Source organism: Narcine bancroftii, chromosome 2 (assembly GCF_036971445.1).
Source record: "Narcine bancroftii isolate sNarBan1 chromosome 2, sNarBan1.hap1, whole genome shotgun sequence".
NCBI lineage: Eukaryota > Metazoa > Chordata > Chondrichthyes > Torpediniformes > Narcinidae > Narcine > Narcine bancroftii.
In genome coordinates, this window is record NC_091470.1 from 180,702,011 (window position 1) to 180,715,484 (window position 13,474).

Below are 13,474 nucleotides of genomic sequence, written 5' to 3' on the forward strand. Positions count from 1 at the left end.
TTGGAATGCTTGCACCAAATCACTTTCCCAATTCCGCAGAGAACAAAAACAAATGCGACGCGATTCCCTTTCCTTGGCAAATCGCCTGCTGAAGCTCACTGTTTAGGGTTCATGCAGCAAGAATGGCTCCTGAAGACAGGGAACAAGAGGTGGGATCAGAGAAAGAAGGACCTCAGGGGGAAAATGCTGTAGGGAAGACCAGGCGGTTAATAAAACTAAGTCATCAGTGCAAGTGCGATACCTTGTTTTCTTTCAGCGTTCCTGTCCTAGCAGACCTTTGTCTCTGCTCTTTGGGTTCTGAGAGCTGGTTTCCTGATGACTGCATATCGACCACTTTGGTGCTGATCCGGTTAACAAGCCCAACGCGCTCCCCGGTGTCTGTTTTCAGGCTGCCGTCTGGAGAACTACGCTGCGAGGAACTGGTTGATGAGACCTGACAGTCGCTGCTCAAATCCACCCCACTGTCAGTCTGGCTGGCCTTGAAACAGAGATACACACGCAGCAGTTTAATCAAAATACGCACACTACACTGTCCTTTTGCAGCGCATGGCATTAACTCGTCATCTTTTCCTTGGCAACGGAAAACAATGGCCAATGGCTTCAGTGGTCACAAGTTTCAAGTCCACCTGCAAGCCTGTGAAGGTCTGGAGCAACATTTCCCAAAGCAAATCAAAACCTACGTCAGTACTCTTCTCCCCTACTTTAAGACATTGGCTCCTTGTAGCTGTTGGCTGCTCTCCAATACCTTGCTCAAGTCACCATTCTCGACACTTGAACCTAGACCAGTGAGTGCCAGCAGGCTAGCCAATCTTTCGAGAAGCAGGAACAGTAGATGCAGAAAACAAACCACTCAGGTGAATTCATCCAATAAAGCATCTTCAGGAAGGGCCACTGAACAGGAACCCTGGCTTGTATCCTCCTTGAAGATCAGATGATGGGTTTGGTGAGGCTAGAAGGGCTGGAGTGTGGAGCACAATGCAAACTACTGGAGGAACTCAGTGGGTCAAGCATCATCTGGCGAGGTCAAGGAATCATGGCATTTTGGGTCAAGACTCGGAATCATAAATCGTGGTCTTGACACAAAACATTGACCATTCCTTAATCTTCACACCCACCCTCCTTCACCCCCCCCCCCAACCCCCCCACTTCAAACAGATACTCTCAATCTCCAGTAGTTAGGTTTTCACTCCAGGTTCCAGCAGATGGATCTACCTGCATTTTCAGCCAAGTTTAATTGGTTCACCAATGGTTGGAAAGAAAAGAAAATGAAAGGGATGGAGATGATGAGATTCCTTCTGGTTTACATGTTATTTGTGAGCTGCCTGGTGAGGCAATGAAACACTTGCTTTGTATGTCAGCAGCCTGAAGCACCAAAAGTGTGCACACCATTGTTTAGGACGATTCGTGCATAGGATCACCCTCGAATTTCCACATAAAAAGTTGGTTTTGAGCGATATCCTTTGAATAAGTCGACCTCCCAAATCTGGCACTTACCACTGACCAATGGACACTGTTAAAAGCAAGTCACAATATTTTAATAAGAAATTCTCATTAAAGGTTACATTTTATTGGATAATTTTTAAAATAAACCACTGTCCGCTCCTTTAGCGGGCCACTTAAAGCCGGTACAGTGCCGACAGCAGTCAGACTGGGCGGATGGATCCTACAAGAAGCGCTGAGTCTTCGCAAATAACTAACAGGACATGTGCGAAATTGCGTTAGCAGGAAGATGGTGGCAATGTTGCAACCATTGGCAAGGTCAGAATTTTAGACTCTTTGTATAGATGACCCGATTTTAACATGAAAATTTTGTGGAGGATCGTCTTGTATAGTGACATATACAGTACCTATTTGGTGGGACATCCACAATACCTTTAACATCTACCTAAACGTACCCAACTCCTAGGTATGCCTATGCATAGGGAAAATGTCTAACAGCTCATACCTCCACTACCCAAACTTAACCAGAAAGGGATGCCCATCACAAATATTTGGCAGTCCATGCCAACTGTACTAATGATGTAGGTTAGAGGGATTGGGTGCATGAATGCAGATGCACATCAGAATATAGCACGATCGTTTGTTTGCCCCCATACAGGAATAGGTCTGGGAATGTTTCTTACCTCAGCACTGACTGCCTCTGCAAAGACATTCAGAGGTTTGATCCAAGTGTCCAAACCAGAGGTTGCTGGAGGAGCCAGGGAGCCAACTACAAAATTGGGTGGAAATAAGACTTTAAAGGCAACATGTTGGTAAAGACACAAAAAAAAATACCGTATATACTCATGTAATCAAATTTTTTGGGCCAAAAATAAAGGGGGCAGTTGACTTTTGCACAATTCAAACTACATTTGTCCAAGCCTGTGTCGTTCAAGGAATCGGGAGTTCAGATGGGCAGGCAGCTGGGGGGGGGGGGGTGGGGGGCGCGGTGGGGGACATAGGGTGGTGGATCTGCAGTTGGGCGGGCGGCCAGAGCCTGCTTTCAGGGTGTCGGGAGCTCGGATGGCAGGGCCAAAAACAAAGGGTGGGGGGGGAGAAGGTCGGCTATTATACGAATATAGACTTAGCTAAAGAGACATCAAATACATAATAGAATTCCATTTATTCACAAACTAATCCAATATAAATTTTACAAAATCTTTAAAGCTCATTTCGTTGCATGCATAGTGTTTCTTGCCAGGTCAATTAGTCCATTAGTAGTTAATGTGCTTGTTACCCTCTGCACAGCCAATCTTTTCTCCTAGGCTGCTTTGGCAAGTTAGGAGTCAGCTATAGGTTTAGGTGGCAAGTTAATAAATTCATACAACTTGCCATCTTCTAGCATCAATTAAAAATAGGAGGGCTTAACTATGACAAAAATAACTTTTCAAAATTGCATTTCTCAGGAGTACAGGAGCTGAAAGTAACTTGCCAAAATTTTTTTGACATGTCAAGACAAAATAGCAACAAAGCAAGATACCATAAAAAGCAATGAAAGCTATTGGTTTATCACTTTTAATATTGCTGATTACAGCCATGCATCAACTAAGACAGAGAGAGAACGTGTATACAGATTACATGTCACCTCAGAGAAAGAATTTGAAGCAAAGGTGCAAATCACTCATGCAGAGCGGCCCATTCATTTTTACTGGGTATGGCAAAACCCTCTTGAAGGTTCAAAGATAGGCTGGTCCATTAGCACAAATGGTTCTCAACAACCAAGTGCATTTTTTTTTTTAAGGTGAAAGTGGATGCAACAAAGAATGGAGAAATACCAAAATTAGGATTAAACCTGGCTCTGTGCCCACTCTCCACTTAGCATCAAGATGAATAACATTTTAATTAAATCACTAAATACTTAACAAGCACACACACAAAAAAAAGCAGGAAATGTGAAACAAAGCAGAATACTCTGGAAGTACCCAGGCTGTTAGGAAGCACCTGTGAAGCGAGAAATACAAAAGAAAAATGTTGCAGTGCTAGAAATGTTTACCCAAGAGAATGATTCAGGCTCATGACTTGTTTTTTTTAAAATGTGAAGGCTACTGGTGATGCACCTGAACCGTCTCACTGCAAAGCCTTTTGAGCTCAATTTAAGACCCGTTTAGTCAGCAAAATGTGCTCACTTGACTTGTAACATTCTGGCGAAGTACTTTGGAGAGTTCAAAGCAATTGGAATATTTGAGTTACTGATATTTAAAAAATACACACCACTGTATGCACAACCTCTCATTGCCTTTCCATGTGAACTGCAGAATTATGTACCTGAATGCGTGGTATTCCAAATCCGAGTTCCCAGATCAGATGCACTAGCTTGACCCTTGTTGCTCTCTTCAGACTTCGCAACTTTCTTAGAGTGTTTCTTGGGGAAGCCCGGTAAGGAAGCTTGCAGAGTATCCATCCCACAGATCTTTACGGCCTTCTGGTGAGCAGAGAGCAACAGTGCACGTTAAGAGGGAACTGTTCACCACCCAAAGTATCACTCAAAATGCTCTGCAGTCATCAGTTTACTGCTTGACCTTCAGTCAAGTAATCGTAGACCTTCCAACCTACTGGTATTTAACAGAGGGCTAAAGTAGAAAACGTTCTCTTCAAAGCTCCAGCTTTTCTCTTGACATCCACAATTTCCATAATCAGCATCTAGGCTATGTATCATAACTACTGTATTTTCACACATGACGTGCACATAACACGCAGAAAAATCATACATTGTGGTGTAAAAATTTTCTAAATTCTGGCTGGCAAAAGCAATTTGCATTTAAATGCAACACGAGACAAAGTACATACCAGTATCTGCTACAGTTAATCTCCCGCAATTAACACCCAATCAACTTCCCCCAATCACTCATTATATAGATGATATCCTGCTGCCACACATTAACAAGCTTCAAAAGATCAAAGACACTTCAGAGTTTTAATTCTAATGTCTCAAATCAGAGGCACTTGATATGTTAATCTCCTACCTCAGGGAGGAGTCTGGACAATTAAGATTGATAAGGTGAAGTGCCCTAGCCAGAGTGTCTTGTTTGTAGGAAAACCATGGCATTCAGTATAAAGAGATAGTCGCAAGATCAAAATTTCCCATGCCGCCCAATTAACCCAAAAATCCCAGAGGAAACACAAACTCCTTACAGACAGCCCCAGATTCAAACAACATCACTGGTGCTGTAACAGCATTGTGCTAACTGTACCTGCCATTGCATGCGTAGCCATGGGAAAGCGCCACAAAGAAACAGTTGGAGCCAGGAGAGGAAGGGAATGAAGATGGGTAGAACCACACAAGGGAGGGATGGTGGCCAGATGATAACTGTGGTGGCAAGGGAAGGGGAAAGGAACTGGGTTATGGGGAATGGTGGGTTTGGAAAGAAGCAGGAAGACCCAGGTGGACGAGGAGGAGAGAGGGCCCAGGTGGATGAGGAGAGAGTAAGGAAGGGACAGGTTACTTGAAACTGGAGAACTCCGTGCTTGTGATAGGCATGGACAAGGTTTCTGCCAGAGCTCCAGTCACCGTTATTACCTGGAGCAGGTGCTCTTCCTTTTTGCGGCGTTCTTCATCAAGGATTCTCTTTTGCCGCTTTGAAAGGACTCTGGTGAACCCATCGTTCAAGGGAGATATGGTCTCATCATCTGCAGAAACTGCTGGGTGATCATCAACGATCACCACACCTACAAAAACAGGTGGAGAAGCAAAAACAAAACTGTAGACGAAAATCTGATACAAGAAACAAACTGCTGGAGACACTCAGATTAGGCAGCATCTATGGAGAGGGACAACTCTTCAAATCTCTTGCTCACTAATCATGTTTTTGATCAAAGTTTGGTGTCCCACAGTTACTGTCAATCCTACTCATCTTACAAATTAGATCATTCCCCAACACTCCACCATGACATTAATATTGGAATTTTCTAGCATGGATACAAGCACTTTAGACCAACAAGTTAAACAAGTCACTGTGAATGCAGTTTTACATAAAAACGCTGGCGAACTCACCAACAATCATCAAAGACCCACACCACCCGGCACACGCTCTATTCTCACTGCTGCCATCAGGGAAGAGGTATCGGTGCCACAAGACCCTCACCACCAGGTTCAGGAACAGCTGCTCCCCCTCCACCATCAGACTGCTCAACAACAAACTTAATCAGGGACTCATTTATTGATTCTTAGTTGTGCACTTTGATTTTCTTTGCTTTCCCTGTATTGCAGTTTATTTACATACTGTGTGCAGTTTTTTTTAATATAAACATTACCAATCAGTGATAATTATGTCACACCCACAGGAAACTGGAATCTCAGGGTTGTATGTGATGTCATGTATGTACTCCCAACAATAATTCTTGAAATCCTGCAGTGTTCTTTATGCAGCAGGTACATAAGTGACATTTTGGGCCTGAGTCCTTTATCGAGCAAAATAGACAGGCATCAGAATAAAACGGTGGGCAAAGGGGCAGGGGTAGGAGCACAGTCCCCACAGCAAGGTCATCAGTAGATATGGGTTGGAGAACATATGAGAGAAAAGCGAAGAAGTGATAGGGGAGGCAATATTTTTATGAACGGAGAGGGAAGGGGTTCGAGAGCTGGAGATAGAGGGGTGGGGAGGAGGGGACAGGGGAGTTGCCTAATGGAAAACAGAAGTCAATGTTAATGCTTTCCAGTTGGAGAGTGCCCAGATGGAAAATGTTGGGTTACCTGCTTTGGGGAGGATTGAAAAACAAAAATCGTGCCTTTTGTGCAGTATCCCCCACAGAAAGCCACACACTAACTCAGTGGTTCTCAACCGTTCTCTTCCCACTCACTTACCATTAAGTAATCCCTATGCCATAGGTGCTCTGTGATTAGAAAGGGATTACTTCAGGTGGGATGTGGGTGGGAAGAAAAAGTTTGAAAACCACTGTTTTAATTGTCCCTATTTGACTCATTTATGTGCACGGTCTCAGAACTCCAAAAGGAAATGGCCCAATGACAATTTTTCTCAAGCAAAATATTTCAGTAACAATTCAGTCTAGAGTAGTGGTTCTCAACTTTCCCTCCCCACTCACATAACCTTAAAATTATTCACCTCCCCTTGACTGAAAAAACATTTGAAGATGTGGACTGAGCTACAGAGACAATAGACTGTTTAAAATTTCTTCAAGGGAACTGGCAGGTTGAGTACTTCTCTGTGAACCCTTAAGAAATGTAAAAGTTTTGAATGGAGGAAGAGACAATTCAGCCTCACTTTCCAATAATGCAAGATTGTACACAGCTCAACATCCGCACCTCTTTGATCTAGCCCGCTTGTCACTTCTTCACACAAATCAGGTCACTTGTCGAGCAAGTACATCAACATCCAATTACCAAATAATGCAGCATTTAAGAGAGAGAAACGTCAATGTTACGAGCAGATGCCAAGCCTATTCAAACTATGCCACCCCTGAAACAGAAATTCATCTGGACTTACCTGCATAATTGTTCAGGTCAAATTGTGTCATCACATCACTCTTCTCCTTGCCTTTACCGGGCACCAGCTTGCGGTCTTTCTTCCTGCTGCTGACTTCGGCGATAGCTTGCTGGATAGCAGCAGAGTCACTAGGGATGATCCTGTCCACTCGGAACACAGCACTGGCGTTCTGAGAGAGCGTCGCAGGGTGGGCAGTTCCACGCTCTTCCACCGGCCTGCCAAGGAGATCGAATATACCTGTAACTGTCCTTACCACTTTACCTCGTGCTCAGAAAGCCACACTAAATTCGGACAGTACCATAGAGCAGCCATTCTCAACTTTTTTTTTTTGCCTTGTCACCTTACGGACTCTGCTCAAAGTTTATGGGCCCCCTTCCTGGTGAAGCAGTCACGTTTAGTTGGTTTCTTCCATATTTCTCTCCTGCCAACTGCATTAAAAAATTTATAATTCAGTCTGTGCCCCCTCACTTCTTAAACGTGCTATGGTTCCCAGGGGTACTGTATGGCACTGTTAAGAATGGCTGCATTAGCGGTTATAACTTTCCCTCCTTTCCTGAAGTTCATTTATTATCAGATGTACAAAGATGCAGTGATAAGAGTTTGTTTTGCAAGAAGTCCACCTGGAAGAGTACAAGAAAGAGAGCAGAGTTCCAGAAACTTGTGGTTTCAGACATTCATAGGGGTGGCATGGTTAATGAAAGCCTGGTGAAAGATTTTACACTTTCACTGTAATGCACAATATCCAACCAGATTAAATGGAGATATTGTGGTTAGTGCAAAGCCATAACAGCGCCAGCAATCCGGGTTCAAATCCAGCACTCTCTGTAAGAAGTCGGTACCTTCTCGTGTCTGCATGGGCTTTCTCTGACTGCTCCAGTTCCACCAGTCTAAACATAGGTTCATTGGTGCATGGGGGGGTGGGGCACTAGCTCATGGGCCAGAAGGTCAGTTACTGTACATCCAAATTTTAAAAATTGAACAGTCCATCTCCAGGGGCTGTTCATCACTGGTCTATCTAAATGTATTGAGCAGAGCACAATCTTGCAGTATTGGCAAGTGAGGCTGAACAGTCTCTTCCTCTGTTCAAAATGTTTGCATTTCTTCAGATTCTCAGGGAAGAACTCAACCTTACAGTTCACTGGAAGAAATTTTAAACAGTCTATTGTCTTGCATTGTCTCTGAAGCTCAGTCCACATCTCTTTGAAATGTTTTTCAATCAAGGGAAGGCGGATAATTTTAATGTTAATCCACCTCTTGAAGTTAGTGTGTGGTTTTCAATCCTGCCTCAAAGCAGGTAACCCAACATATTTAAAACTCCATGCCTTTCTCAAGGCAGCCAAATTACTAAGAACACAAGAAATTGCACCAGCAATGTTTCTAAAACCTACCTTAATATTTACCACCAACTTGTATCCTTCAATTTCTGCATCCCCAGCACATCCTGATAGGGATACAGACACATCCCTTCCCCAGCCACACTCCATTCACCCCCCTCCCATCAGAAAAGTTTCAGGAGTGCAAGATCACGTTTTCCTGTCGTTATCCTGTACAAACCTCACACCAATAATGTTGGCTGTGCTCTATACAATTGATCTCGCCCTGTAACTCTACTGTTTTTAAATGGATGTACCTTGTATGGCTTGACTAGCTGGGCTGCTCACAAAACAAACTTTCTCCATGTCCCATTAACCCCCCCCCCCCACCCATCAACTATAAAGCTCTTGAAGATCCCCATACTATCCCAATCCTAACCATAAACTACTTCAGGAAAACTTAAAGATCTATTGGCACAACTGAAATATCACTTTTTTCTTGCACTAAATATTTATCTATCCTTCTTTTGATACCCATATGCCGGTGTATAGGACAACCCCGGAATTTCCAGCCAAAATGTTGGCTTTGAATAAGACGACCCTCCCCAAATATGGCACTTATGACTGACCAATGGATGCTGTTAAAAGCAAATCACAATATTTTAATAAATTATCGTTCGAAGACCATTTTTATTTGGATATTTTAAAATAAACTCATTCAGCTCCTGTAACAGTCTGTTTAAAGGCAGCAGTTGAACTGGATAGAGTGATCCCATGGAAGAGCGTTGAGACCTCACATATAACTAACAGGGCATGCGTGAGATTGCACTGGAGCTGGTAGGAAGATGGCAGCAGTGATGAGACTGTCGTCAAGGTACGAATTTTAGACGCTTTGTATAGGACCACCATTTTTTTAATTGATAATTTTAAGTTTCAAGCATCATCTATACAACAGCATATATTTCTATTTTGATTTAATTTATATTATTGTGACTGGGGCATCTTGCTTCCTGGCTGCATCAAGAATTTCAGTACATCTGTACATTGCTCTAAGTATACAACAAACCTTCAGACTTCAAACTGCAACTCCTTCTGATCCATTACCATATCCCCATACTCATTCACCTACCTCCTATTCTTCGGTGAAGACCAGTTGCGTTTCTCGTTCCTCACAGAGCCAGCGCTGTTGCGGCCGCTTTTGGTGCCAGAGTCGCCTGGGTTCGAGCGTCGATTCTGTCGGTCCATGCCGGGCCTCTGGCTGGAGAAACTGCGCTTGGTCGACTCCTTCTTCTGGGCTGCATTGGGATCCATCACCTTGATGCACCCAGAGGCGTTCTTCACGAACATGCCATCCTTGTCCCGCCTCTCAGTGAAGTCGCTGCTCTCAGAGGCAGTCTCCCACTCCTCGTTGGCCTGGTCAGAGTTCTGGTTGGACAGGTCCGGTGACTTGGTGCCAGCTGCGCTGCGGACAACCTCTCTGACTTCCTCGGTCTGTGGATTCAGAGGAGGGTTGGCTGGCAAGACTTCAGTTGGGAATGGATTCCTCTCGCCGTTCATCCGAGCTGCCACTTCCCGTTCTTGCTTCAGACGGCGGAAGCGTGGCGGCTTGTCCTGCTGCTGGGAGCGACCATGGCGCCGCCTCCTTGGTGGCCTATCGATGGGCCTCTCTGGTCGGTGAGGCTGCCCCTCGGGGAAGCTGTGGTCGGCCATGGGTGCCTGGTTCTCTGGCAGGCCCTTGTCATTTTCCTTGCCTGGTGGGATGTCCAGGAGTTTGTTTTCTGGGCCTTTCACCTGCTCCTTTGAAAATTGTTTCTTGGGAGGGGACATCTTCGATGGAGGGCCCCAGCCACCTTGCTGCGGACGCCCGCCTCCGCTGCCTCCACGCGGCATACCCCCCCGGCCTCTCCTGGAGGGGACACCCCGTGGGGTGAAGATCCTACCACGGGAAGGGTCGCTGAGCCTGGGAGGCATCTTGTCCCCAAACTTTGGTGGCTCCGTCCGGTTTCTTCTATCCGCCCGGCTCTGGTCAGAGTTTCTGAACTCTTTCGGCAGCTCCTTCGAGCTGGATGAGACCTCCTTGTCGGAATGGGCTACGTCGCTGGCGCTCTCGTGGGTCTCACTGCCGGTCTCAGAGCCCCTTTGTCGTCGGCGCTTGGGAATTTCCTCGTACTCTGAGCCTTCACTACGAGTCTCGCTGGGGTTCCTTGGCCTGAACGAGCCCTTTGAGGAGTCCTCATCAGTCCTGTACATGGGCTCCCTGTAGCCTCGGAACTCCCGGCTACGGCCCCTGCCTCCCCTCCCTCGGCCGCTGTAGGTCCCCCGGTAGCCTCTACCCCGTGCGAAGAACTCCCCACGACCCCTGGCCCGGCCGCGGCCAGAGTAATAGCGTTCAAAAGAGTGGTCGCGGTCTCGCCCACGCCGAGGGGGCGGTGGGCCACTGCAAAACTCCTTTGGAGGGGGCTTAGACGGTTTTGCTTTCTCGGTCCTCTGCTCCTTCCCAGAAGGCTTGGCTTTCCCTCTATCGTCTTGGGAGTTTGCCACGGGAGGGACAGGCAACGATTTATTAGAGGCAGGCACAGGAGGAGCAGACTGACTCTCCTTCAAACCAGCAGGAATGTCAAGTTTGGAATGGTCAGCATCAAATTTAGATTCCTGTGGCCTCTCCTTCACTTTGAAGGTAGCTTTCTCTCCAGCTGCTGGCTTTCCCTTCTCAATCTCCTGTTCACAGTCTTCTCTCTTCATTTCCTTTAGCACTGGCTTCTTGATGGGGCCGGCTCTGCGGGGGGGTTTCTCTCCCATCTCGTCGCGGTTTTTGCTGCCGGGCCGCGGACCCCAGCGGGTCTCAGTCCTGCATTCCTTTCTGGGAGGCCTGCGCACGTCTGGGCGGCCAGGCTTGTCCCCCTTCCTCCCCTCGTCCTGCTTGCTCTCCTTGGCCTGGTGGTCTTCCTTGTGCTGCAGGAGTTCCAGGGGCGGAGCGTGTGGCCCTGCTTTCTTTGCACTGTTGGGGAGGTGGGCGGTCTCGCGAGGCAGGTGGCCGGGGAGCGGCTCCACTTTTTTGTCCTCATGGGGCAGCGGAGGAGCTTCCCTACGGGGCGGCATCAGCTCTTGGTCTGCCTTGCGCTGCGAATGTTGAAGCTGGGCAGACATTTCAATCCGCCTGTCCCTTCCCAGGTCTGCCTGGACACCGGGCAGCGAATTCTGCCAGGGGCTTGGCCTCTGCTCATCCAGCCGATCTACCAGGGGATAGCGCATCTGGCCAACATGGCGCGGCCCAGTCTCCGAAACCTGCTGGAGGCCACTCAAGAAGGACTGCGGGGGGCAAGCATCACGGTGTCGGACAGGCGGTGTTTCACTCCTGTGCAGTAAACAAAAAGCATTAGCCAAAAGAATGCAGCAAAATAATTAGAAATCATCCAGCATGACATTTTCAAAGATGTTTGTTGAGTAGGTTTCTATCAGTCAGCACAACATTGTGGTTCAAAGGGCCTGTAATGTTCTATGTTCTTTATTTGCAACTTAAACTCTCATTTTCTTCTCAGCACAGTAACTGCTGCAAACAAAGGGCTCAATGGATGCTTGAAACTGTCACCCAATGGATGAAACTGATATTAAGGATGTTCAGAGTGCTTACAATTTGGAGAGGAGGTGCACTGGAGAGAAATAAAATCTCAACCAAGTCTCTCTTCTCCCCCCGTCCCCCTCAAAAAAACATTAGACATGATATTTAGAAGTAGGCACTCAGTCTTATTTCTCCTTCATGCAATTTTACTTGCATTATCTTGCCTGATGTTGGAGCAAATTTAAAGACAAGTAGGATTTTGTGACCTGGGTTTGTGGAGTGGCATCTCAAAAAGAAAATTCCACATTTATTTAATGCAAGGAAAATAATATTTAAATTATTGCAACTTTAGTTAAAAATATGACAACTCATTCATTGTGCAAAAACTAATTTTCTGAAATAAACTAGAAGTAGATCTTGTGATGCAAGGTTTGCAGAACCAGGGCTTTTCTCTGAAGGATGAGAGGAGACTTTGAGGTCTCCTCCAAGATGATTATGAGAGGCAAAGAGTCGACAGCCAGCACCATTTTTCCCCTCTCAGGCAGGGGCAAGAGAGAGGAGAGGACGAATACGAAGTGAAGGGAAAGGTTAGGGCAGACATCAGGTTTTTTTTCCCCCCCCAAATAAATATACACAGTTGTGGGTGCCTGGAATGTGGAGCCTGGGACAATAGAGACATTTAAAAGACTGAGGCAGGCACATGGATGAAAGAAAAATAGAAGGTGACGATGTAGGGAGGGGTTTTTTTTGAGGTATGTGTAGGTCGGCACATCATGGGCTGAAGGCCCTGTACTGTGCGCTCATGTTCTACAAGCTGGAGACACCAGAACAGTTATTGTGACAGTGAACATCAAATTTAAAAAATTTCAAAGGTTATAAAAAGGATTCCGAGCTGCACTCCAGAAGAAGTTATGGAACAGCTCAGATGTCCACCCCAAAATTTTATTCTCCCCTATACAATTTTATCAGCTCAGTCAGGTGATGCCTCAGCCTCCTCTGCTCCACCAGGACAAACAATCCAGACATTCCTTATAAATGGAACACTCCATTTCAGGCAACATCCTGGAGAATCTCCTCTGCATTCACTCCAGCACAAGTCCATCCTTCTGATGGTAAAACAGCACACCAGTCTCCGAGTGCAGTTCATTCAATGTTCTGGATAGTTGTCACGCTATTTCCCAGCCCCAGGATTTCAAGCCCATGAACAAAAGCATCCTGTGCACATTCTTCATCAACTTTTCCCCATCGGTGCTGCCATCTTTAGGTGCCTCTAGACTTGTACCTCCAGGGTGGCCTGCCCATCAACACTCCTTTGGACTCTAATTGCTGTGTGCATTTTACTCTCATTTAGCTCCAAGTTGCACCACCTCACATTTGTGAGAATTAATTTCATTTTTCATTGGTCTTTCTGGCTGATCTTGACCAAGCTATCTTCCCATCTACACCACCAACAATTCTGAACAAGTTGGTTCAAACAACACTCCAAAAAAAGTCACAGGAAGCATTTAGGACAGAGGTCATTTCGCAAAAAAAAATGGTGAGAAATCTTTGAAAAAAAATGCAAGGCTGTACATCTGTCTGGGCTGAGAAGCTGCTTCTGATTTATGTGCATTAAATCAGAGATTTGGCACAAAATCCACTTCTCCAAACTGAGCAGACAGCCTTTATCCAAATGACTAAGG

General features: G+C 45.9%; 1 protein-coding gene across 10 annotated transcripts in view; it reads right to left on the reverse strand.

Moving 5' to 3' along the window:
- LOC138754719 (protein PRRC2A-like) overlaps nt 1–13,474 on the reverse strand; it is a 102,984-nt gene that overhangs the window by 32,750 nt on the left and 56,760 nt on the right. For 9 of the 10 annotated variants that reach the window (XM_069919464.1, XM_069919462.1, XM_069919463.1 and 6 more), the window contains 6 exons: nt 9,363–11,588; nt 6,921–7,135; nt 4,997–5,145; nt 3,745–3,901; nt 2,124–2,209; nt 242–478 (listed from right to left, as the gene is read on the reverse strand). In XM_069919464.1, coding sequence (XP_069775565.1) covers nt 242–478; nt 2,124–2,209; nt 3,745–3,901; nt 4,997–5,145; nt 6,921–7,135; nt 9,363–11,588 — 3,070 coding nt within the window. The remainder of the gene's footprint in view (nt 1–241; nt 479–2,123; nt 2,210–3,744; nt 3,902–4,996; nt 5,146–6,920; nt 7,136–9,362; nt 11,589–13,474) is intronic. The other variant, XM_069919466.1, reaches the window with a different exon arrangement.